The sequence below is a fragment of the Cardiocondyla obscurior genome, linkage group LG04 (genome assembly GCF_019399895.1).
Source record: "Cardiocondyla obscurior isolate alpha-2009 linkage group LG04, Cobs3.1, whole genome shotgun sequence".
NCBI lineage: Eukaryota > Metazoa > Arthropoda > Insecta > Hymenoptera > Formicidae > Cardiocondyla > Cardiocondyla obscurior.
The window spans coordinates 6,660,364-6,686,437 of record NC_091867.1 but is presented as its reverse complement, the minus strand read 5'-3'; the positions used below and the strand labels follow the sequence as shown (position 1 = coordinate 6,686,437).

Sequence of the window (26,074 nt, the reverse complement as noted above, 5' to 3'; positions counted from 1 at the left end):
TATAAAATTGTTTTTGAGAAGTAATTAAGTACCACGTGTATATACATATATCATAATTTTTTTTTAACCGTGGGTTAAAATATTTAATGCATTTTTCTGCTCATATTGTCCTAAAATATAATACTTTTTCTAAAATGTACAGTAATTGAATTTAAAAAATAATTAGCTACGTGATGCCTTGCATGATCGAAACTTCTATTTTCTCTATAATCTACAAAAGTATTGTAGAGTATAAGAAGCGTGGACGCGCATATAACGTAACGGAATAAAATGCATGCAAAAAAAAAGCGACTCATCATACTGTCGTTTTTTATGTGAGTTTCGGGCGAACACTTTACGGCGGGAATCCTTTCGTGGACCCTTCGGAAGGGGGATATGCAAAGTAAGAAAAAAAAAAAAGATCGTCAATAGTCACTTACCCTTCAGAGAGGATGTTATCATGGGGTCACCTGAAAACGATACAATTATAGTAACGCTTCTGAACGTTATGACTAAAAAAGAAAAAAAAAAAAAAAACGAAAGAGAAACCGAGAGGGAAAATTTCTAAACGAATTTCGATTAGAGATCTCCTCTCTTTCCTCTTCCTCTCTCTTTCTCATTCTACGTGCATTATATACGACATATTATATGCTCGCGCGTGTGTCGAAGATCATATGGCGACCGCGGCGCAACGAATCGCATTCTCCGGAGGTGGAGGCGAAGTAAAACAAAGCCCAATAAAGCGAGGAGGGAAGAAGAGCGGACAAAAGGGCCCCTTTTCTTTCGCGGAGATTGCACGTCCGCATCGCGATGCATACGAGGACAAGCGCATAACGTGCGTACACTCTTTCTCTCTCTCCTTCTCTCCCGCCCTCTCTTTCTCTATGCGTATGCGTGCAGCCTCCCACTTGCGTATTATGAACCGAGAGATAGAGTATCTCTCGCGGCAGGAACATTTTCCCGGTTCTTTTCTGCCGCCCGATGATCCCTGACCCTAAGGCCCTGCCCACCCGGGCCCACGCGCCCCCGGCCACTTTCCTGCTCTCGGATTCTCCGCATCGCCGCCGCACGGCGGATTCCGTCGACCTTAGGGTCGGTGATGCCCGCGGCACCACCCGCTACACCGCCACGGACATTATTTCAAAACGGCGAACGTAGAACACCAGCATAGCGACAGTCAAGCGTTGTGTCGCATCGCGCCGTTGCACGTGCCGCGATTATATTCACTCGCGATTATTAATTATTCATTAACGTACCCGCCGGTTCGTGCCGAGTCTTACAGCGCGCGCGTCAAAGGTAATTACAGCGCGAAGGATGAAAACGTTTTGATGCAACCACGCGACAAATAACCGGGCGGTCATTTATCTAATCTAAGGCGTTACATTTGCCCGTAGGTGTCCTCGTATCGCATCTATTACAATTTCACTCGCGGTAAAGTATACATTGTTATGAAATTCTAATGAGCAATGATTATTTCGAGCAATAATTTAAAACACGTAATCAGCCTGCTTTTTATTTTTATTTAACTTTATTGCAATGAATTTCTACAGTCGGGAGCTTCTCCGTTAAATTTAATTAACGCTCGCGCACATTTTTTGCTTTAATGATATTTGCTAATGATATCGGCCGGTGACAAATAATAATTGAGCTGTAAATACTTAGAAATGTCGCACCTTTACAGTAGTGATTGCATAAGAAAGTAACAGAAAAAAAAAAAAAGTGACCGATTATATGTGCGCGTGTCGATAATCTTAATAATAATTAGGGCTTTCCGTTCAAAAGGTATCGGCTCTTTAATTATTTGTAAAATAAAATGGCAAAGAACGATATTAATTAATGAAAGGTATCAATATGTTGAACTTTAAAATAGATCTTTGTTATATCACTGAAATATCTTGTTAAAAAAAATTACATAATTTATTTTATATTTATTAAAGCTGTTTTTTTTTAAATATTTTCTAAAGATAATGGCAACCGGCCATGTAACGTCCATCTTTTTTTTATCTCGATTGTCTTAGTTATATCGTGTCGATCAGTATATAGAAATTTCTTTAGGAACTCAAGTTAATTAATACCGAATATGACGATGCCACACCACCCAATATCTGACGAATATAAGTATCGAGTATGATTAACGTCGGAAGTTTAAAGTTGTCACACGCTTGTCCGTAATTAGTACACGTTTGCGATTAATCGTGTTTCACGAGAACGTTGTGTAACCAAAAGATTGACAATGAGAGAAGGAGGAGATCTGGCAGGCGTAAAGCGATCGGGCAACCATGGGGTGGGTTTTATTCTTTACTTTCACTGACTTTCTTATTTTTTTATTGCGACATTAATCGTTTTTTAAAAATATATAATTATCGTACGAAACGTATTGGGGTTCGACACTCGGCAGGTTGTAATTAGGAAACGTTACGCTTCTTTTCGTATAGAGTGCTATTTAAAAAAATTTGTGTGACGCCTGAATTAGATGTCGATCGATTTTTTTATTGCCATTTATTGTTGCTGCTTAAAAACTTAATTTTAATATTTGATTAATATTTATGTCCAGATAAAAATCCGCACCTGGCCACGTCCCATCTGAGAGGAGGAGCAGGCCCAGGACGGGCATCTTGCATCAGCGGAGCAACTTTTAGGTAAGCATGAATTTTTTAAATAAATTCTTTAAAAGAAAACTTTTACTTTTTTTTTTATTAATCTCATCAAGTAACCGGCATTGTCTACATTAATATTTTCTTTTTTATGTTACAGCCACCGAAAGAACTACAACTCCGCTGAAGTTCATGCAGACTGGTAAGTCTTATAATTTTTTTTTCATAGTAGAAATTATTGTAATTATTTGATGTCCCCAAATATAATGAATCGCACGAATTAAGACGTTTCAAAAAATAGCGCACGCAAAACGTGCGCATGGTTTGTTCCAGTAAATTTAAATAGAGCATTAAATTACTAAAGACACCGCGGTGCTAGATTTTTCCTCCGAGGTAAATTGAGAAAAGCTCGCGCCTAAATCGAGGCGAAGAGCTGAAGATAATTAAACGATGGCGCGAGCGCGATCCTCGTTTAGCTCGTTGATTTTTCCGTTCGCCTACGGTACCACCGCGATATCTGAAGTACGTTTCCGCGCTCAAGGACGCTTGTCCAAGGCGTTCCATCTCGCTGCAACGGATAATGCAACGTTTCAGGATAACCAGCGACCGCTGTTTATTTCTAACCGAGCTAGCTGGCGCAGGATACGAGTCGTCGTAGTAATCGCTTTCCTTCTCCTTCTCCGTTTTAGCCTCCTGACTCTTCTAACTCCGCTGTTTCCACCATTTCTCGCGACGTTACGCCTCCCTCGTCCTCTCGTTCGTCTGTCTTAATCCGCCTCTTTTCCGCAAACCTTCGATCCGATCTTTTTTCCATACAACAAAGTAGGAACAGTCACAATGACCACGATAAAGTATCGCGATTTTTCATCGGCGCATGTGGATGAGAAAAAAAAAGAGACGACGAAATCGCGCTCATTTAGAATCCAACGAGTAATCCGCGAGCAATTTCAATCTGATTAGTGTTCGCAGGAAGGAAGTTAATTATGACGATAATGATCTTTTTTATTGTTTTTTACCGGTTATTAGAAATAATCCAAAAACATGTTCTCGCGTGTATGTTTCGTTAATTGAGGCAAGAGATTGTTTTTTTTATTTAAACTTTATTTTCTGTAAGACAAGGCGGCAGAGTTTATCACTTCTATTGATAATAAATTTCAATTAATAATTCACACGTAAAATAATTTTTATAATTTTTTGTATAAGCTAGAATATTGCTTTTTTTTTCTTTGCGGTATTGTTGTCGCGTGTGAGTTTGACCGATCCTTGTACCGTGATTTGTTGCCTCCATACAGTGCGTGATAGTAGAGAAATAACAATAAGTAATATGCCGCGACTTAACAACGTTGCGGTGTGCGAGAAGTTACCGTAATTGAGTTCCGACGGCGGATAGATTTACGTTACTGCTCGAAGATACGTGTTTCGTCCAATGTCGTTCCGCTAATCAAACGATCGCGCTATAATTCATCGCATATCGGCGTACTTCTCGCGCAGTAGCATTTCCATTCCACTCACTACTCTCCACGACATTGTTAATCATTCGATTAATCATATACTTTCACACGTTTGATATTTAACGACCAGAAGCGAAAATTCTGAAGTATGAAATAGTCAGCGAGAAACAAAAATGGAATTGAAAAATTTCGAAACTGGTATTTAATCATAAGTTTTACACTTATTATTCTATGCATTATTTATAACTCCATAAAAGAACATATGATCTAATAGTTTTTGCGTCTCGTTTGATTTCATAAATTACAATGTGTATCGGCGTCGAGATATATACGCAATTCAATTGATACACTCATATTTAATATCCTCATTATTAATTTTTTTTTTTTTTTTTAATCAATTTGCAACAGTGCAAATTAAAACGTAGTAATAACTAAAAAAGGTTTCACGAGGATCGCGATACGTTTGCGAAAGATAGGGAATTATTCTCTCGTGCATCTTAAAACCGATCGGACAAGATGCAATTTGAATAACGGAGTGGATATAAAAGAAGATATGGCGAAAAAAGGATCCCGGTCCATGAAAATTGCCCGGGATTAGATACAGTTTTCGTGTTACGTCGCGCCGCGTGATGGACGCTGCTGTTTATTTCGATATCGGGATTGCTTCAAAATTTCATGAGGGAGAAAATAATGCACCAATGTTGCCGCATTCGTAACGACTATTTTCCATTTGCAGTCACTTTTCTCGGACAGATACGATAGTTGTCTCGGTACTCCCAGTGCGTTCTAGAAAATTTTCTCCGACGATAAACACGAACGAATAATACAGCCCTTATGTAATTGGCTTTCAAAACAGATCAATTTGAACGATTGTAAACGTCGTAACGTATGAGTATTTATACGGTACTGAAACGTAACTTACATTCACGAAACTCGGTTGTCTCAATTATCGAAGAGTTAGTGCACGATAACTTTATTAGCACGTTTTAATTTCTTTCGGAACTGGTCACATTTTTATAGAGTATTTACCGGATCAATTTGAGATCTATATACTAAATTATAAGCTTCGGCCCGCGACAAGTAATCGCTCGCTCTTGGAACGAAGGGATTAAATAGATCGCTGGAGATACGAATAAAGTTTGTGTTTCATTGAGTAGACGATAAACGGGATTAATAAATATTTATGTGAGAACGTCATAAATAAATAATGCGCTCATCTAACAATAGGTACGAAAAGTGCGGACGCGCCGCATGGCGGAAAATACTAACAAAGAAGTATAATTACGATGGGTATGTGCAATTTTAATGATGTCATTGGAATGCGTCATCTCTACAAAGAATCACATTATAACGAGTCGCGTTATTCACAGCTTAGGTTCTGTTCCGTTAATTGTATCAAGTCGCATTACGATCTATTAATTTATCTATTTCTCATTTACGTTACTTACAAGCGTCGAGAATTTTAAAGCTAGAAACTTCGCCGAAGAGAAGCAAAAATGATAATTCGAACGATAAATAAATCATGTCGCGTGCGTATTGTATCGCGATGAAAAAGCCAATAGGCGTTGGAAATATCTGCTACCGAGTCTCAATAAGTCAATTTATTTCTCTAATATATCTTTTGCTTAAACAAATCCGCATCGCAAAACGGTACAGCCGTTTAGATGGAAGCAACAGATTCCCATGAATAATTCAGCGGACTATTTACCGATGGTTGCGTGGGCAACTTCTCTTCTTCCTTGCCTTTTTGCGAGAGCTTTCGTGGAGTGGCAAATCCCTTTCGTCGCGAAACGCGCGTTACGCAAACGTGCGTTCGGAAAAATTGTATTCGGCGTATTCGCCATTCTGACGCCGCCGTCGTGCGGAAACGACTAATTCGCGAACCTGTGTCACAATTTATTAATAAAGAATTTGTGAAAACGCCACGAAGCCAGGCCTTCGCTTTAATATCTTCGTATTCTATAAATAGCAAAGCTTTATTATATTTTATCGTCGCAAAGTATAATTCGCGCAATTGCATAAATATTTAACATTTCTTTTCGCGCTGTTGTACAAATTGTTAAAAATGCACACACACACGTTTTGCGTCGCGCGATATATGTTTCTTTCGCCTGCAGCTGTAAGGCTTTCATTATTATAATCGCCCGCTATCGTCTTTAGAAAATTGGATCATCTTGAGTAACATCATCGGCAGGAAGTTAGAGTAAGGACGCTAGTGCGCGAGATTCCGATAACGGCAAATATTATTTTTGATCAGGTTTCCCTTTCGCCGTGGCGGCGTAAATCGTAGAATCTTTCCGTCTCCATGTCCACTTTTTACATTACCGATAAAAGACGGTATCATAAAATTCACGACGAAGGAACTTGAAATCTCTTGGGTATAGCGTCGAACACATGAGATATTTAGGATGCGCTTGGAGGCCGACTTGAAACCGACGAGGTACATTAATCCTTTCGATAAGATCGATCCATTTAGTGATTGACATCGCGTGACGATGGACCCCCGGAGTACTTACATAATTTGAGAAATTTTCCCCAGAGAAGAAGGACGATTTGGAATACCCACGAGATAAGCGGAGTAAAAATTTTCGAAGAAATACAATCAACTTCCGCGCCGGCGGTAAAATCAATATCGCGTAGGGCTAAGATTATTAGCGCAAAATAATACTAGTAATTAATAATCAGGAATAAATCGTTGAGCTTAACGCGTTGATTTTTTTTTCTTTTTTTTTTGTGTATAAAATCGTTTGGCTCGTTCGTTTTCAATTGCGAAGTGGATCGATGTTATCAAAAATTGCGTTGCACACCGAGTTGGATACCTGGTCCGTCATAAGGAACGGCTCTCCTGAGCCCGCCCTGTCCTCTAATAGGGTGGAGGTGCTGCTGTTGGTCCAGAGGCGGCGGCTGGGTGTTTTGCAGCTGCAGATGATGCTGTTGAGAGGATGGGTAGTGGGTGGTAGCGTTTGTCGTAGCGGAGGCGCTTCCCGGTAGCTGTTGATACTGGTTACCCTGATACTGACGGGGATGATGCAGGTGGTGATGGTGGGGGTGTGGATGGGAGTACGGAGTGCACCAGGTGTAACAGTGCTGCCAAGAGGCGGATGCGTCTGAACCAGCCATCCCTTCACCCTCCTCGTTTCCCATTCGCGTCCAGCCGCAGGAATCCATTCTAGATTCGACAGTAGCTCTTTTCTTTTTTTTCTTTTTTTTCCCCTCGCTGAACGTGCCGTACGATATATTGGGTAGTTTTCGCACAATCACTCGCTATTCAAAGCGGAGTCGGCGTCATGTCTGACTTCAACTTGCGTCCACTACTATTTCATCAATTCCGCCAAATTGATAACTGGTTCTTACAATTTTCCTCGTTATTTATTCACTTTCGGTTAAAATTACTTTTTATTTTTTAAATATATTTTAATAATAATCTCTTTTAGGTTAGCCGTTTTTTTTTAGCCGTCACAAATTAGTGAAACTATCATATTTGCACTCAGTTTTCGTATGACGTATTTAAGTATTTCGCAAATTACCATTGAAACGTCTACAAATTCTGTACAGAAACTAACGACTTGAAGAAGCTCTTTCGTGCAAATAGTCATACAAGTATACCTCCCGTAATATTTCATCCGATCTCGCGAACAATAGCGCAATAGCAAATGGGTTTAAATACGTAATTGAATGTAGCTATTTCTCTAAAACTTTTTGTACATCCGATAAAATATATGAAAAAGCAAACAAAATTTTATATTTTATAGTCTTTTTCTCGTTTGTGCCTGTCGTAGTATAATTAAAAAATAAAAAAGAAAGAAAAATAGGCGATGTAAAAATAATGGAAAAATATCTATGTTTCTAAAAATTACATGGCTCACATTTATTTTAATAGTATATAACTCAACTCTTTTTTAATATTGATTATCTCATTCAAAAATGTGAAAGTATTTCAGCATATCAATCTCTAATTTCATTTTCTTAAATATGCGTGCGATACATCACATTAATGAAAGTAAGCCAGATAAAGCGTACGAGATATCCGTATCTTTAATTCTTTTTTAAATTTTAACGTTAATGATTCTTATCTGTACAAATTATAAATTAACTATCAGCAGCACCGTATCACGAAATTACACGAATCTTGCATTAACATTTCGCGTATATCCTATATCACATTTATGTATAAAAAAAAAAAAAAAAAAAAAAAGAAGAAGTGAAACTTTATATCACGTTAAGATAAGAAAATATATAGACATTTATTTTTATTTTTTGTGCTATTGTGCGATTGGAACGGCAAGTCGGATGTATTACGGACGAGTGTAGCGTAAAGTAAGTAACGCGGAAAATCATGATGACAAGGAAGCAAGAGTTACGTTCCGCTGTGCGTCGATTGTCCCCTGGGAAAGGGAAGTTGCAAGGGTTCGATCGATCTGCAGTTCGACGATCCGCGGGATTAAACTCGTGGAGTTGCCGCGCGTACCCGGCCGACCTTCCGCGACTTATCTAGATCTATCGATTGTCACTCCGGCGTCGCGACGCGAGTCGACGAGGTCGCGATCGCGACCACGCGGGGATTACCGGTAAACGCACCATAACGTCGAGAACGGACGCGTCTTTGTAACAATTCGGACGTGTTTGCGGGCGGGGAGGAGAGGCTCGCGGCGGCCGCGTCGTCGCGAGGGATCGTCGATGCAATTTTGTACGCACGCAACCCGAAGAGACTCGGCGATGACTGAGACGAGCGGAAGCTTCTCCTCCACCTCGAAACGAAAGAGGGTTGAGGGCACGAGGCGCGTCGGCGGCCGATGTCGGGGGATGTGCCCGGGGTCCACGTGCATCGGCGAGCACGTTTCCCAGTCACGTGTTCGCCCACAACCCCACTCGGGTATTTCTGGAAAGCGCACCCCCGGTGTTAATTCCGAGCTGGCAAATGAATACAGGTGTAACAGGATAAACGTACCAAGAATAAGAGCCTCGCTTTTCCCCTTTCCACGCGAATAGGGTCGTTCACAATACTCGCGGTGCAACAATGCTTCTAAAATCGTCAAACTTTGACTGCTATTTTTACATTGCACATTATTTTATAGAAACGCTACTTTAAGTACCGCATTACTATCTGCGTGTGATAATATTAGAACGTCGAGCTCTTAACGTTTTGAGAAAGTTTGGTGATAGTTAATTTCGATCTTGCCGCAGTCATTGATAGCCGATGTAGCGGAAGCGGATCGTCGTCGTATATACGTACGCGGAAAACATCCGCACGCTTCCATTAATGTAAAAACGATGCATCGCTGTCGTTGCGTAACGCATCTATCGTATAAATCGGCGTGGCGATAATCCACGCATGAGATTACTCTGATACGTGACAGTTTATCGCCGGACACGTTGAGTTGTCGCAGGTCAGGTCATTTCAGGTCAACGTACTCGTGCATTCGTTCGTGCATACATCGTCTTCGGAATTTCTCCCGCTTCTGACCTCTCCTTATTCTTTTCACCTGACATTGCATTTGCATCGCGCGCACCCCGGCGTCTACCGCTCATAGATAAGCATCGTACACGCATTCAGTAGTCAGTGATAAATATCGAGTATAATGCAGGGTGCACGGAAATTTGCACGCATTGATTCCCAACGAGATTTTCGATCGACTCGAAATTCACGCGGATAAATCCTGAATCACATGGCCGATTAATACAAATTTTATTATCTCTTTAGCTGCGCCGTCGGTTTGTCTTGCCGGATAATCGCGTACGTTTCGCCGGGTACGTCGAATTTAGAGGCAAATACGCGGTGTTTATTACGGGCTGTCTGAACCGTTAGGTTAACGAGCATTCTTCTCCTCGCCCACGGCCGATCCATCAACTGCAGCAACGCCGAAGCTACCTACGTACGTCGCGCGCACATCCCTTTGTATTTTCCGGTCGAGCGGCGATCGTATCCCGGTAGATGTTGATGCTTAGACCCGGAGATCGGGCACGGGTCGACTCCGACTCTGTCGTGCGTGGTGCCGCATTTGTTTCTTCTCCGATCGATGATTGAGTCAGATGGGTCGGATGGGCCATCGCCTGCCATGCGACAGATAAAAGCTCCCTCCCTCCCTTCGTCGCTCCCGTGCGCGGACGGGACGATTAAAATATAAATTGATCTGGCGATTCCCCGTGGCTCCGTCCGCCTCCGCCATGCATGAGGTAATTCTCTCATCGCTTCTATTGTCGTCGGCAGTATTGCGACTCGCGCAGCGATTCTTCGCGTCGCAACTTGTCGCGTGCTCAAATAGAAAATCGAGAACAATTTATTCTCAGATCTAGCGGATAAATTGTCCAAGTGCTCGATCGCGCAGGAAGACGGACACTCTCGTAAAAACGCGGCTGAAAAATATCCGCGGTCGCGGCTTTGTCCAGGGTTACTTGTAAAAAGTCTAGGCCAACGTTGCGTTTAAGATTTTTCACTCTTTTCTTTTTTTTTTTCGCACTGTAATAATAATTGCGCAATTATCTTTACATTATGATTAACAGCTGAAGAGAGGAAACCGCCTTTCTCACCCCTTTCACGCGTTTGCTTCGTATTTAACGATCCCCACCTAGCCCAACCGCCATCCGCGAAGCCACCCTCGGTAGAAATTCCCGTCGCAGCTACCTGCTCACGTGTTACGCCACGTGAATCGCGCTGCATCTAATAAGAGCGCACGTGGGCGCCTATTTCCGATGCCGGTATTGCATCCCGGGTATCTCCGGCTTATTGGAGGTCAGGTTCCATTTATATCGCGTTTCCAATTTTCAAATCTAGGATTGTTCACGTAAAGAGAGAAAGAGAGAGAGAGAGAGAGAGAGAGAGAGAGAGAGAGAGAGAGAGAGAGAGAGAGAGAGAGAGAGAGAGAGAGAGAGAGAGAGAGAGAGAGAGAGAGAGAGAGAGAGAGGAAAGAAAACACATCTGCCCGGAAGGATCTCGTCGTAAAATTACGAGCGCGAAAGCGCACGTTAGATCGGCAATCTCGGTGCGGACGCGCCTAGAAACATCCGCGTCCGGCTCGACAGCGTCGAAGGTCGCGTTGCATCGCAAGCGTAACGTAGTAATTACCTTTTCAATCGACACGTGGAAACAGCTATTTCTCACGATAAATGCAAAGCGCGAATAAAAATATTTCAGCCAGATACGATCGATCTAATTAAATTTATTAACCGGTCGCCGAAATAGGAAAACGCAGCGGTTGTTGCGGCTTAAATAATTTACACAGAGGTGGGATAATTATCAAAATTTTATTTATCACGCTACATGTTAATTACTCATCAGACGTTTTACCCGCTGATGACTTGCATCGTATTCCACGTTTGTCGAACGAATATTTCACAGTCCCGTCTACTGACGCTCGCAGTCCACGCTTCACGGTTAATCTCCATCTGGCGTGCGATTAGGAAAAAAAAAAAAAAAAAAAGAAGGAAAATTCTCATTCGCACGCACGACAATATAGAGATGCGTGAACAAAGCTCGCGCGGTTCGAGCGTGAAAAACAGATTTCTAGTTCCGCGAAGCGTTAAAGGCTGGGAAGACTGACGATCTTATGTATACGTCGTACCAAACGAATCGTGAAGCTGCGCGCGCCTTTCGCTTCCGGTTCACCGATCTCTCCACATTCGTTAAGCCACCTTCTCGCCTCCCCGGCCGAGTCGGCCCGACATTTATGCGGCTGAGGCACTTTCGCTCGGCCGCGTCGAGCCGGCTCGCCTCGATATTATGGATTCATCTTTACGGCGATAATAACTTCGTAAGAGGCGCACGATGATTACGCTCCAAATCCGCGCGCGTCTCGTCTCGCCGGTATTAATAAGCACGCGGGCGGGGATACATTTGTTCCGTAAACTCTTTGAATACCTGAAAATGGAAAGAAGGCACCCGGGGAATTTCTCTATTCGGAACATGCAAATGAATGTAATCAATTATCACGTTTGTTAATACCGCGAGATCTTACTCTCTATTCATTTTCACAAATTCCTACAGATGTTCTTGAAATAATCGTGTGAACGTTTTGACAATGATATCTCGTTAAATACGATTGGTCTTCACGGATATAATTTTTTTCTTTTTTTTTTCTCTCTCTCTTCTAAAGACTATTCCACGGTCATTATAATTTTGTCACAAAAATCTGTCTGGGAAGTGACGGTACGATTATGGTAAAGGTTTTTGCTTGTCCGCAGACGACACGTCGTTATTCGTGAGCTCCGCTCCGAAACGGTGTTTACAAAGTGTACGGTAATCAGAAATTCATGGCTTCCTTCTTTTCATTCATAGGCAGCGCAATCATTTTCCCTCGCGAAACCGATTATTCCGTAAGTTCTCCTTGACCGTCCCGATTGTTCCCCCGTGCACACTCTCGCGTGCTGCAAGGTCGAAAATGCTAACAATGGGCACGCGTTGGCGGCGCGTACTTACACACGTGCATTAATAAAATAATGCCAAGATATTTCCTATTTCATAAATTAATTTTCTGTCACTCCCGTCAGCTTGGAGAACGCGGACAGCGCGGCGTTTATCAGCGTGCGTTACCGTCTCTGAAGCGCATTCGAAAGATGCAGAATTTATTCTATTTTATTTTCCAATTATTCCATCTGCCTCTAATGTTCTAATTATCTAATTACATACTCGGCTTTTTTACTATCCAAAAATTTAAATAAATCCGAACAATATATTATATCATAAAATTGCAACGTGACACAAATACGATAGATTTTTTCATTCTTTTTTTTTTTTTTTTACTGAAACTAGTTTCCAGCGCTATTGAGCACATAACATTGATACACCGGTAGTAATCATCATTTGCACGGGTACATGCGTGTGTGTCGCGTGTGACAAACGCGCGGCACATTGATGGTCCGCAATGCTCGTGTGTGCGATCCGTATGTCCGGTGCCCTTGCACGCGCAGGTGAATGCTTGGAGAATGCATATGTATCGTCTCTCTGACAATTCATAGATAATTTTCTTTTAATGTGCCTCCACGTGTGCTGAAAAGGCCCATCACCGTGACCCTTTGCCGCGCGCAGGTTTGCTAATTACTTCTCGCAGCCTCGAAGCACCTTAATTTCTATTTAATCGTACTCTCGGGCTGTTTAGAGCGCGATCCAAAAATCAAATTCGAAATAAGCGAATCGCACCGGGGAAGCTATCAGACATGGGCATTGACGATTTCTGCGTTATCGTTGCGGGCGTAGTATCAATGACGGACTTTTGGCGAAACCAATTCCCTTGAAGCGGTACCAGATGCCGGCAGAGTCCATACGTGATCCGTGCTGCACTCTGCAGGAACTCGTTCCAACGCGATTTACCGAAGGATCTCTTATAGTTTATTTCAAATTATAATTTAATTTCCATAAATACGTCAGCTCGCTGTTTGAAAAAAAAATTGTACAAGAATATATGTGAAATAGATATTCTCTCTCTCTCTCTTTTTTTTTTTTTCATAGAGTAGAAATTTTTAGAGCAATGCATACGAAGTTTTGCATTAACAAAATTTCGAGCACCCATAAGAGTTAAAAAAGCCTATGAAACATATAAATACATGTTTGAATCACATAAAGTATTTGTTTTTTTTTTTTTTTTTTTTTTATTGATTTATATTTCAAAATTATTTTATTTTAATTGAGGATTTAAAGAAAGAATATCGTCTTCCAATTTTACAATTAATCTGCGTATTTCTTTTTATCTGTATACTTTAGAAATTAAGTCGATAATTCTTAACGTGCTTTGATTGTATTTACATTATAAATGAATCTAATAAAACACGTTATATCTGCCAGTAACTGCAACACCATCGATAAAATGATAAGTCGCGTCGATTTCCGCGATAAGACAGACGTTAACTTTTCGTTATCACGTATATCGTGTAATAAGAAAATCGACTGATGATTTAAAGATGTTGGCTGTCAATTGTACAAAATGCCCGAGATATTCTCGTATATATAAATTGATTTTTACGCCTCTTAAATTAGCTTTTACGTCTCTCAAAATAATGTACTTCTCACATAGAATAAATGTCACGTCAGTCACGTTTCACACGAAAAGTACAATTTATCGGTGATAAATTTCGACATATTTTATTTGAAGTTAATGATAATAGTAGCCACTAAAGCCTGGTATCGCCTTGATCAAGAGATTCAAATAGCCGGAAGAGAACTATATTTACGAAGGTATAAGAAAAGAATTCCGAGCTGTCACGACACAAACGTCTGACATGCTACTCTGGTGCCATTTTGCGCTGTCTTATTTCTGTTCGAGATAGCGGTAGAAAAAGAGCGAGGGAAGAAGAGAATGAAAGAACGAGAATGTTTGCCGCAAATAGATTTTTGATAATTTTTTTTCTATGATAATAGTGACTTTTAACACTCTAATTAAAGTAATTAATAATCTAAATTAATGTAATTCAAGTTTTAAAAAATTATTTCTCTCGTCATTATCGGGCAATGTCAATATTAATTTAAGTGTGCCGATTGCTGACAAATTCGAAACACTGCAGTCATCAGGCAGATATCCGATTCGATTGTAATTTTACTTGCCTCGGAGACTTTCGTTGCCGTACTTTTATTATAAGTCCGATTACAAGTCTATGCCAGATAGGCAGGAACGAAGTTCAAGGAAAACCGGTAAAGAACATACGTCAAATGCGACATAATTTAAAATTCGCATTCTTAGTTGAAAGTGAGGAAGCTTTTAAATAAAGTCTATAGTACGTCAGAAGACTTTGTATAATTTCCATCAACTACAACGTATAGTAAATTATTGATTCGTTAATTTCGTTATATCGATTTCAATATTTTCGATTTAAAAAAAGAAAATTAATTTACAGCGATACAAAAAAAAAAAAAACACTATAATCGTTTTGAGATTGACGATCATTCCCTTGGATACCGTTTCGTGAAAAATTTTGCGTGCCGAATTAGAACTATCAACTAAAAAAAAATGCAAGGAATTAAAATAATTTAGAGTGTACATTTTATTGAGCCGTTTGTATCTGATGGATTGCGATACACATTCTTGGAAAGAAAAAAATCATTAAATTAATTCCCGCCACGTTCTGCATAACGTACGTAGGTATCCCTACATTTAGGTATACTTTTGAGACTAAAAATTCTTAGGGCAAAAATTAATATTCGTACAAATAATAAGCTTCCGCTGATTTCGCATTATGCGTACAAGGTATATTAAAAAAAAAAAGAAAAAAAAATGCATTTTGCTTAAATAGCCGACATGCCTGCTAGACGGGCTCCGAAGATCGAGGCCCTGGTTGTAAATGCCATTCGTAGATTGCAAGATGTGCAAGGCTCCACAATGCGGGAAATTAGTAGCTATATTTCCCAGGAGTACAATGTTCCCAGCGAGGAAACCAAGCGGCAGGTCCAGCTCGCTTTAAAACGCGGATTGTCCTATGGGATTCTTAAGCGTTCGAAGAGGTACAGATTTAACGCTGATTCCGATCGTTTAAACGATACCGTTAATTACACTTGTTTATATTTAAAGCTCGCCGTGCCGATTTGCAATTAAAATATTTTCAATATTAAATTAAATATTACGCTCCCTATTCGCGCGGATGTTATTTCGGAATGACAGCTACGATTTAATCTTTCGAGAATTACCGAGTTATTACGAGAGAAAGGCAATAACCATCGCGTAATATGTTTGAACGTATTTACGATGTTATATTTTCTGCAATACGAAAAACTCTCTTATCAATGCCAGTGATAAAGCCGCTGGGTCAAAAATAAAGCGCAATAGATTATGACACGATTACGGGGGCGATACGTGACCCACTTCGTAAAAAAATATTTTGATCGCGCACACAATGTTCTCACTTGATCAAATAATCGGTGTGTCACACCCCGCGCGCTTCGTGTTAACGTAATGTAATACCCGTTGATAAAAGCGTTTAATTTAGCTATTAAAAAGACTCGTAAGTTCGGCCTCCAAATGCTGAGTAACTGAGCGCGTATATATTTAAAGGAATTCCGCCGCGTATAAACTGCTTCTCGACGAGCGCGTCTCATTTACGCCAGTCATTTGCGAACGAAAGTTCTAGGACGAACCCGCGGCTGTGGTAATCTATCATAGCTTACGCGAGATTACCGATTGCCGCCGATACTAAAGCGCCGTATTGACATTCTTCCCAGAGGGTACTATTCGTGCAATCGCGACTACCTCTTGTCAGGAAACGGCACGGGTGACGGAGTGATAGAACCTTGTCCGTCCCAGCCGTGGCGATTCGGCGTACGTGCCAGAAAGAGAAAACGAAGAAGAGCTAGATTGAACGCCAGAAAGAGAAGGGCAAGGCTAGCTAGAGAGCAGGCAAAGAGGAAACGACGAGCGAGAGAAAGCGCGAGAAAGAGAAGAAGAGGCAGAAGCGGGCGAAGAAAACGTGGAAGATCACGCGCGAAAAGGGGGGGCGGACGTACCTCTCGAAGAGGACGTCGAAGGAGAAGAGCGGGCCGAGAAAAAAAACGAGAAAGAAATGACGGAAGAGTCAGAACACGCGCTGATCCCAGAGAGATAGAAACGGAGGCGAACATCTATGCACCCGAAGAGAAACGACGCGGACAAGAAAGACGAGTATCCTCGCAGAAACGAAACCTTCACGCGTGAATATCCAAACGAGCGGCATTCGCGGAACTTTCCATAAAATTGTCGGTCCTTAAACAACGTCCGATGACATTTAGACATTTTTTTACGAAAAAAAAAAGAACGAAGACATTGAAATATGAGCAGATGTACAAATTTATGTTGTCGCCGAAAGATGCGTTTACGGCGCGCCGTTTTACATCTCTACACGTATTTTGAGAGTCGTGTACATTTATTTATACATATTCCCCCAGCGTATCGTGTATTTTATATATTAATTATACAGAAAAATTGTCCCTCCAACGCTTGGTAGTACTCGTTTTTCAATTTCCGCGCATCGCGGGTGCCGCGACGTACAGAAACACGATCGTGAGATTCAATCGGAATTGCGCTTGTTTTGCGGCGCGAAATCCGACCCGCCTGAGAAACCCGTCGGCGCCGAAGAGCAGGGGATCCGTGACGTTCGTTCGACAGCCCTGGACGCGGCCTTGTCGGCTAATGATAGTCGCGCTAATGACGAGTCCGCGCACGCATGTATGCGCGCACCGCGTGACTATTTCGCCTAGCAACTCTAGGACTAGACGCAAGACGCGCGTCGACGGCGGACCGCGGCGGTGTTTTGCCCCGTCGTGTCGCCAGCTGTGAAACGATAAGTGCATGCGTATGCGGCGCGTATGCAAATTACGTTCCAGAACGGAGCCGGCTATATTTTAGAGGCAGGGCTCCTTCGACGGAGCTCACCGCGATCGATCTCCGCCTACCCGGCCAGCAATTTTCGGCTATAGATAGCCGATTTGGACTCTATCGAATTATTCCGCGGCCGGATCGTCGTCCTCCCACAGTTTCGGCCAATAATTTCGCGAGCGCAATCCCAACGTCGTATATATTCTAGTAAATTGAATATCGAATCCGCATATTCGCGCGTCCACCACCCATCGACTCGACTCGCTTGTCGCAATCGGCGTGAAAATTATTATTTTGAGGAGGGATCGTTGGAATCGACGTTGTTATCGCGCCGGATTTATTATGCGCATTTCGTACGGATAAACGCTCGGTGACGTGAAAATTGTTCGCTTGAAATGACCGTAAGACAATCCTCTCTTTTCCTTCCGACGAGCCGTCGGTTATTATTGCAAAATCAATTTGATAAGGTAATGTTTTATCTCCAGTCCGTTGCACACTTTGACTTCCAACGCGGAAGCCTCGGCATTTCGATACTAAGGCTTCGCATTCCGATACGTGGTAATACTTTATGCGATTTAAATAATTAAATTTTTTTTTTCTCTTCATACATTATTGACAAATTAGTTAACTAACAGACGGCGACAATAATTGATACAAAAGATAATTTTTATCCTGACCCGATAAACCGTTAATAAACCGGTCTCCGTTCAATTTAGCTCGGCTATTAATCGCTCGTCTATCGATAGAAAACTGAATGCGTTTAAAAAAAAAAAAAAAAGAAAAAAGTTATTATTGTTGTTAGTAACGGATGGCAATATTAAATCATTAAGTCATTGTCGCTATTTTAACCGGCCGTTGTTTTACATGTCGCGAACGTAGAGGAAAATAGCTCTTGGGGCGATCTCGCGGAAAATAGGTCTAGCAAAGACCGATTGTGATATGTCCCGTCGGTCATGATTAAGTGACGTGTACCGGCGCGATGAAAGCAGTTTATTACGAGACTAATCGCAGGCTGCCGCCATCCCCATCGTGTCGAACGATAATTAAACATTTACACTTGTGTTTCGACAAGTGTCCGGGCAGGAGGTAGGGCTCGGAAAATCAGGTGCAATTTCAGTTCAATATACGGCGTTATGCAAAGCGGCGGGAATAATAAACGTGACTTCCGTGCTTACGCTACATCGAGGACTGAATCCGACTTGCTTTGAATCGCCGAAGTTGTTCGCCGAACGAAAACACCATTCGTCTACTTTGCCAATGTAATGGCGGAAAGATCGTCCCTTACGTTTTCTCTCAAAGAGGCATATCGGCGGAGAAACAGATAGAGAGACGCGGGGGGAGGGGAAAAGAGAGAAAGAGAGACGGACCGTCGTCGTTTCGCCGCGAAACCGAAAATACTCATGTCGGCCGGTATGTTGAAACCTGGCATAAGTTCTGGCGGGTGGCCAGAAAAGCGGTACCCGCTTGGAGGCCACGCCAGGCCACGAGCGATCGGTCTCTCAGCCCGAATCTTTAACCAGGGGGAGGTCGTCGCGGGGAAAAAAAATCGCGAATTGATCCGCCAATGATAAATAATAAACGATAAAGCAAAGCAAATGATGAATTTCCAGCGTTATCTCGATAGCTAAAATTAAGAGAAAAAAGAAAAAAATTTAATTCGATAAGTACGCGCGATAATCATTTATCAAAAAATTTACATGTATTTTTTTTTAACGCGCGCAAGTTTACCTGTTATATGGAAGCCTTAAAAGACTTATCTGAATTAATACCCATTGAAACTGGTACGCTTTAACATTCCACCTTTGATAAGTTTATCGTTCTGCGTACAACTTCCTAGCAAGATAAATCTCCGTTAACTCGCAAGTCGTAAAAGTACGGGATAACGGAATAAGTTAAGAAGCTTATTGTTTGTACTTAATTAGGAAATTCTCGTTAAACTTACGCCGGGAAATGACCCGTCTCGCGATCTTTTATATTTCGAAGCCATTAGGAAAATTTTCGCGCCGAACACCAGAACGAGACCTGAGCGACACGTGCTAACAAGCGAAATCGCGCGGTGCTAAACGCTTCTCAAGACTCGCAGATATGCCGAGGGACCTTGAAGTTAGTGATGCACAAGGCTCGACAAATAATCTCTCCAATTGGCCTGCTGGTAATAATAGTGAAACATAAGAAATAACTTGGGGGGAATAATTGTTTGACAGTTATATAACTTTATTGCCGCTCTGTCTCCGCAAAAAAAAAAGAATTCGCGGATTAAAAAAAAAAAAAAAAATGAACGTTCGTACGGTGATATAAATTTTTATCATTTTCCTGTCCCAGTGACTTCTTCCAAACCAACGATAATTTAATTATTATAAGACGCGAACCTAGAAATTGTCGACGGGAAACGAAGTAATTAACCTTTACCTTGATCTCTGTACGTTCGAACGATTTAAAACGGCATCGAAAACCGACTGTCGGCGAATGGCAGATGTTGGAGCCAACTTGGAACGACCAGGCAGCATCTGGTGCACCATAAAGTTGGCACTATTATAACTACTATGCGTCGTCTGAAGAAAGATTGCGGAGAACTACGCGTTGCGAGCCAATTGTTTCTTCTTCCATCATATTAATAAAATCGAAAACGATCTCATGCTATGCGTCGATGAAACACGATATATTCTGAACAGCGGACATTTCCCATATATAAATCATTATTAATCGAGTATGAATTTAGTGGATTTAAAAAAAAAAAAAAAAAAACATTGGTCCGATAAAAATTTGTTGAACAGAAATTGTATCGTACGTAAAAAATATTACAACTGTCGAGGTACACGTGGAATTAATTGGAGCATGGCTGGCATAAAATATAAATTAAACATTAAATCGCGCGAATTATTTCCTCAGCTGTGTCACACGCGAAAGCACGGCCCAACTGTGCCGGGCAATAGTCAAGTTGCCTGTACTCTTTTCTGGTCTTCCAGCCTATCCATCAAACGGATTGACGTGTGTACGGACCTGGCACGCCAAAAATAATCGTTCAGCATATTGTAAAAGAGCACGAACCGCAGTTAGAAACGGATCGTAATGCCAGCACTAAACTTCCGACGCGACTCGTCTGCCGATAATTACCGCAAGCGAGACATACGTTAAACAAAGTTTTAATTACTAAACGTCATTATTAAGCAACAAACCGTAGTATTTTTCTTTATTTTTTTTCTTTCACGAATGTGTTATAAGCAATCTCGTATTTTATAAAATATTTGTATGACTGAAACATTTATCGTCGCGATAGTGATTCGCGACCTTGACATTATAGCTATCTAATTATTATACAATTGCGTTTGATTAAGTTAAAAACCTGTTGACCGATGTTTAAAATGAAAGATAGAAATAGCTTTAAATTATATTTTTTTTTTTACATATATATATATTTTTTTTTTTCCTTTTTTTTTTTAGACTAAAGATAATAATCGAAGTCGAAGGGTCAGGTTGTTTAAAAAATTGAAACCTACGTCGCAATTTATCTAGAATTTCTAATGATTGATAACCTCTAATAAAATGTGCACTTCTCATTTTATTACACATACAGCAGTTACAATACATGTTAAATATAATCTTTCTAGCCACGCTAGAAATGGGCACGCTAATTATATAAAGAGAAAATGTAGACGAGAAAAGTGGAACATTAAAAGAGCTTCTCTCAACAGACACATATCGAACACGTTTTATTACAATTTTATAATCGGCAGATTAATCACTTGGCGAGAAATAAAAATTATAAATAGTAGTAACATAACTCATTAGTACAATAATAGCTCGGGGGCGCTGGGCAGTACGATAATGGCGTGCTATATTTGTTTGCTTTACATATGTTTCATTGACAATATATATGCGTGAATCTGTAATCCGTCTTACGGCGAGATGACACAATACGAAGAGCGACGTAAGTATCGATCGTAGGAAAGTGAATGAAAAATGAAACGACGCTACGCACGCGACTTATCGGCGTCTACTTGCCGGCTTGCATTTCTCGTCGTCGGCAGTCGCCGGGTCACTAACGATGACGTCCGCGACAGTGACCATAAGTGACATCGATCACTCACAAGCTATAGAATCGGGACAAACAATACGCCAATCTTTTATTCCAGCTAGAAAACAGATAAAGGATGACTCTTCTCGTCCTCACGCGCTCCGCACACTCGACTACGTGCGTGCTACAAAATTAAAAAAAAAAAAAGAAAAAAACAAGAAAAGCCCTCGGCATTATTTTCACCCTATAAATTAATAATTAATAACGGTTAAACGGTATTTAGGAGGTTTGGAGATATAGTCCCGAGGGAAGTAAACCGCCGAGTCGGCTCCAATTAATTTTAATTAACGTCTACGGTGATTCTTAATTGCCGAACGTGTTTGAGAAATGTTTACATTGCGCAGTGAATTGGCAGGCGGAAAAGCGTCGGGCTACATTATCGTCAAAGACAAACGGCGAAGCGAAGACACGGTAAAACCTGTGGGAATAATCGAAAGACGGAGAAACGTAGGTATACGCGACGGCGTAATTGGCCGAATTGAAAAGTCCAGAGCCTCCCTGGCTCTTTGCCCTTCTACTATTACTCTCGTTTATATCCCTCATATCGATCGGCATAAATACGAGGTGCAGTTCGCCCCGTCTCTCCGGGAGGTCTCGGGCCGTCTTGTGCACGTCTCGGCGTAACGTAATATTGCCCGGTAGACCGGGTAGACTTTAATCTTAAACCACGAGCACCGTGTTACGTTAGGTCCCAGCTGAGCTCCCATTCGTATCAATTTGGGTGAATTTTTCTGACTGCAGAGCGGCCCTTAGAAGCCCAATTATCCGCGCATGTATAATTCACACTAATTTATATCCCAGGCTGTAAACTATCAATTTGGTTTATATATAGGTCTCCCCGTCGATTGCGCATAGATGATCAATATTTTTATTATATTCATAGGTTATATGCGCGCATGTGAGAGCAAAAAAAAATGCCTGGTGGCCTGGAATGACGAGGCTTTCTCACGTCATGTAAAAACGAGAAAAAAAAACAATAGCGACTGCTAAAAACACAAAAAAAAAAGAAAAAAAAATTATTGCATTTTCATGTGACATGCCGCGACAGTCGCTGTCACAATACGAGTCACTGTAAGTGTTTAACGCCGGCGATGTCGTAATACCGAAAATAAATAGAACCGCGTCGCCGTGGTTACAAACCACGCGAATGAAAGGATTTATTCTTACGACGTTGCAGTATCAAAAAGTAACGCGAAGCGTCGCTTCGCCGTCGTGATATATCATGCGTGTTTGCAGGCACATAGTATCTTTTATCACGAGAAGATATCGCGGCACGGCGAGGACGCATTTTTTTTTCCCTCCAAACTTGAATGCGCGGCAGCCGCGAACAGAGTGCCAATTGAATTCGAGGCCGAATTATTCTAGCGGAGGTTTATTTCTGCGCCCGAAAGTCACGCGTATCGCGAAGAATAACGTAAATAGGCGAGAGATAAAATTAATCAATCATCAATCCGGCTGTGTAATGAGCTCTGCTTGCAAGAAGAAAAAAAAAAAGAAAAAAAAAGAAAAAGGGAATAATCAGAAATGGTATTATTTTTTTCCGCTCGTCTTTATCTTTCGAATAGCGAGAGATTCGAGTCCACTTCAAATAATCGTGTTTGCGTAATCGAGAAAGCGATTCGGCTTTGTTATCTAACCGATAAAAAAGATGCAATATATCGCTGACCGGAGTCAGAAAAAAAAAAATTTTTTTTTTTCTTTTTTTGAGCGATTAACGTTATCTCCCTCGTACGCGCGCATCCATGTTTTCGTTGCTAATTATTTAATCTCCATCGCACTAATAATCCGATTCAGTGAGGTAGTAAATTAGGGACAGTTTCCTGAATCAACATAACGAGTTACTTCCCATTTGGCTATGCAACTGGTGTCGTTCGTAACGAAGCAAGTTGCGCATTGCAAAATTACATCATTTGATTACAACTTACATCAAACGATGCGTCGTTTCCTGGAAAAGCGCGTTCCGTAATCAACCGGATAAAAAATTAGATAAATTAAGATCAATTGACTCCGCAACACTATGGTATCATTTTACAACATGACTTTCTAACCCAAATTTTAATCATTTTTATACTTTCATAAGAAATTAATTATTTCGTCTTATACCGTGCGGTTTTTCTTTTTGTGCATAAAACATTAAAAGTGGGAGATATTTATTTCTCATTATACAATTATTAAGTAAATAACAAAAAGGAACGCGATGATAATCACAACCGAAATAACTGGTCCGGTTGATTTTATATCATTGATAAGTTAGATATGATATGATAATTCTAGAGTAGCTTGATTCACGCCTTTTTTAACGTTACAATTAACTATTAAAAAATAAAGAATAAATAAAAAAAAAAAAAGAAAAAAAAGAAGAAGCAGAGATCGCAAAGAGAAGAAGAAGAAGTTTGTTAGTCGAGAAAATTTCGGGCTAGTCTCAAATTTTGATAACGTAACGTCTATAACGTGGCGGGATGAGCTCTTATCGATCACTTTTAATTCAACTATCTCGATCTCTTTTGCGTCCACTCTAATGAGACGAGCTAGAACGCGCTATCGTGTGGCTTCCCAACATCTCGGCCTTCTCGGCCGCGCGTCGTGTAAGATTAGTCGCTTCACGCTCGCTTCGACGAGCGGAGCGGAATCGAGCGTGTAGGTTGGGTCTGCTTCGGGGCGAGGTAAGGCTGACAGCATCACGTGGTGCGCCACGGGGTCTTAAACGAGGTTAATCGGCAGACCAACAGCGTCGGCGCAATGACGACGATCGCACAAACACAAGCTCGTTGTCCTCCATGACTCCGCTCTTTCTCTATTCCTCCATCTGCCCCGCTCTTTCTCTCTCTCTCTTTCTTTTCTCTCTCTTTCTTTTACTCTTTCTCCCTCTCTGACCGTTTCGCGTTCTCGCCCTTTGCACTTTGGCCCTCCTTGGCAGTCGCACAGTCCGATAATAGGAAAAGGCGTGAGTTCCTATAGCGCGCAAGGGACACGCGAACGCATCGCCGGACACGAAATTCAAATGCGATCGCATCGAAAATATTCAAATTCCCGTGGGACGTAATGCGCACGGTGCGCTCGCTCGTGATCGCCGCCAGTCCGCGCTGTGATAGCCGCGTGTTTGCGCGAATTTCGAAGCAGGAAATGAATCCTTTTTCCCTCCCCCTCCTCGCGCGGGTCGCCTTTCGCCGTTTACGCTCCTCGGAAACTGACCGGCGCGAGCGCGAGCCACGCAAGGATCACGCGCCGCGGGCGAAACCGGCGTGCGAAGCGACGAGCTAAGCAGGAAAGAGATGCTCACGGGCGAGTCTTTCGAGGAACATTCGTCGTGAGTTGACAGGCGGAAAGCCGCTCGGAACAGATCCGACGGTCGAGCGGGAGCGGAGGAAAAAAGAAAAAAAAAAAAGAGAGCGAGGAGAGCGGAGCGGTGAAGAACGGTGCCGACGCACGGGATCGGCGTGACCGTGGAAGTCCGCGCGTTTCGCATGCCAGCGCGTCGTGTACGTACGCTCGCGCGTATAAACGCAAGGATGAATGAATTAGGACCTCGCGGGTCAATCAGACGAAGAGCCGGGGCGACACTTACCGATCAGCGGGAATATGCTGGGCTGGTCGAGCAGCGACTTGAGACTGTTTTCGACGAGGGTGGGAGAGGAGCGGTCCTTGTCACTCATTTCACGCACTGCGCCACGAAGCCTACAAGCGCACACCTCGGGCCTACCGCAGCGCACACGCGGAGACGCACTCGATGGCACACACCGCGCACGAGTAGTATAGATAGATCGGAGAGAAGGCACGGGACGGAACGGAGCGGTTCGGCGCGCGGGGCGGCTCGGCGCGGAGCGCGGAGGGTCAGGCGGACGGACGACGAAAGAACGAAGCCGACGACGTTACCGTGCGACGACCGTAGGAGAGGAAAAACGTGCGGTGCGCCAGGGATGTGTACGCGCGGTGTCTCGTTCTCGGCGGTATTCCCTCGTGACGGCACACGCGCCCGCGGCCGCAGATCGTCGTCGTCGTCGTCGTCGTCGTGCTCGCACGTTGCGTACGTGGTGCGTGCGCTCGGACCGTAGGCACACGTTCGAGGAAAACAGCGCGACGGTACCGTCGGAGACCGGTCTTGCCGTGCCGCGGAGGAGAGGCGCTTCGCGCTTACCGAACCTCTCACCACGTCGTCACGTCGCTCCCTCACACTATCTCAATCAGCCTGAAACGCCTGTGCGGCCGTGTGCGCGCGGACCCGTTCCCTATACCCGCTCTCTTTCTCTCTCGCGGTCTCTAGGCGCGTTAAAATAAACGCGGAGCGCTGGCCCCGTGCTGGCGGTGCTCTTGAAAATCAATCTAAAAGTGGCTCGCCTCGTGGCGCGATCTCCTGGCCGACTGGTGGACCGAGTGCCGTTTTAAGCCCGCCCGACGCCTTGCCACACTGATAACGGGCACCCGTGCCGTCGTGTCTTGCCTGTCTCAGCGTTATCAGAGCCTGCGCGCGCACTCGCGACCCCGCGCTACTCCGCTTCGCCGGGTCCGCATCGCGGCGCCGCATCGCGCCAGAGCGACCGACGTCGATCGGCACCGGGTTTGCGCCGTTCGATCGCACCCGGCCCGCGTGATAATTCCTTCGACATATCGTACCCGATTAGCTGGTGTTATCGAGTCGCGGAGGCGACAACGGCTGGGAACGTCGTCGCATCGATAGCGGAGCGACGCGACGCGTAGACGATATTATAT

The 26,074-nt window shown here is 42.6% G+C and overlaps 2 protein-coding genes across 7 annotated transcripts in view; one reads left to right on the top strand and one right to left on the bottom strand.

Annotated features, from left to right (window-relative positions):
* The window catches only part of LOC139101494 (thyrotroph embryonic factor), a 62,687-nt gene extending 36,998 nt beyond the window's left edge, over positions 1-25,689 (bottom strand). For 4 of the 6 annotated variants that reach the window (XM_070654663.1, XM_070654667.1, XM_070654664.1 and 1 more), the window contains exons 1-2: positions 6,844-10,066; positions 420-449 (exon numbers count right to left, since the gene is read on the bottom strand). In XM_070654663.1, coding sequence (XP_070510764.1) covers positions 420-449; positions 6,844-7,192 — 379 coding nt within the window. In that variant the 5' untranslated portion in view covers positions 7,193-10,066. Of the gene's footprint in view, positions 1-419; positions 450-6,843; positions 10,067-24,932 lie in introns of those variants that run through there. The other 2 variants (XM_070654671.1, XM_070654665.1) reach the window with 2 other exon arrangements.
* On the top strand, positions 15,247-16,632 carry LOC139101851 (pre-mRNA-splicing factor 38B). The gene is made up of 3 exons (XM_070655313.1): positions 15,247-15,532; positions 15,920-15,970; positions 16,202-16,632. The coding sequence occupies exons 1-3, from the start codon at positions 15,247-15,249 to the stop codon at positions 16,630-16,632; spliced, it is 768 nt and encodes a 255-aa protein (XP_070511414.1).
* Positions 25,690-26,074: the final 385 nt, after the last annotated feature.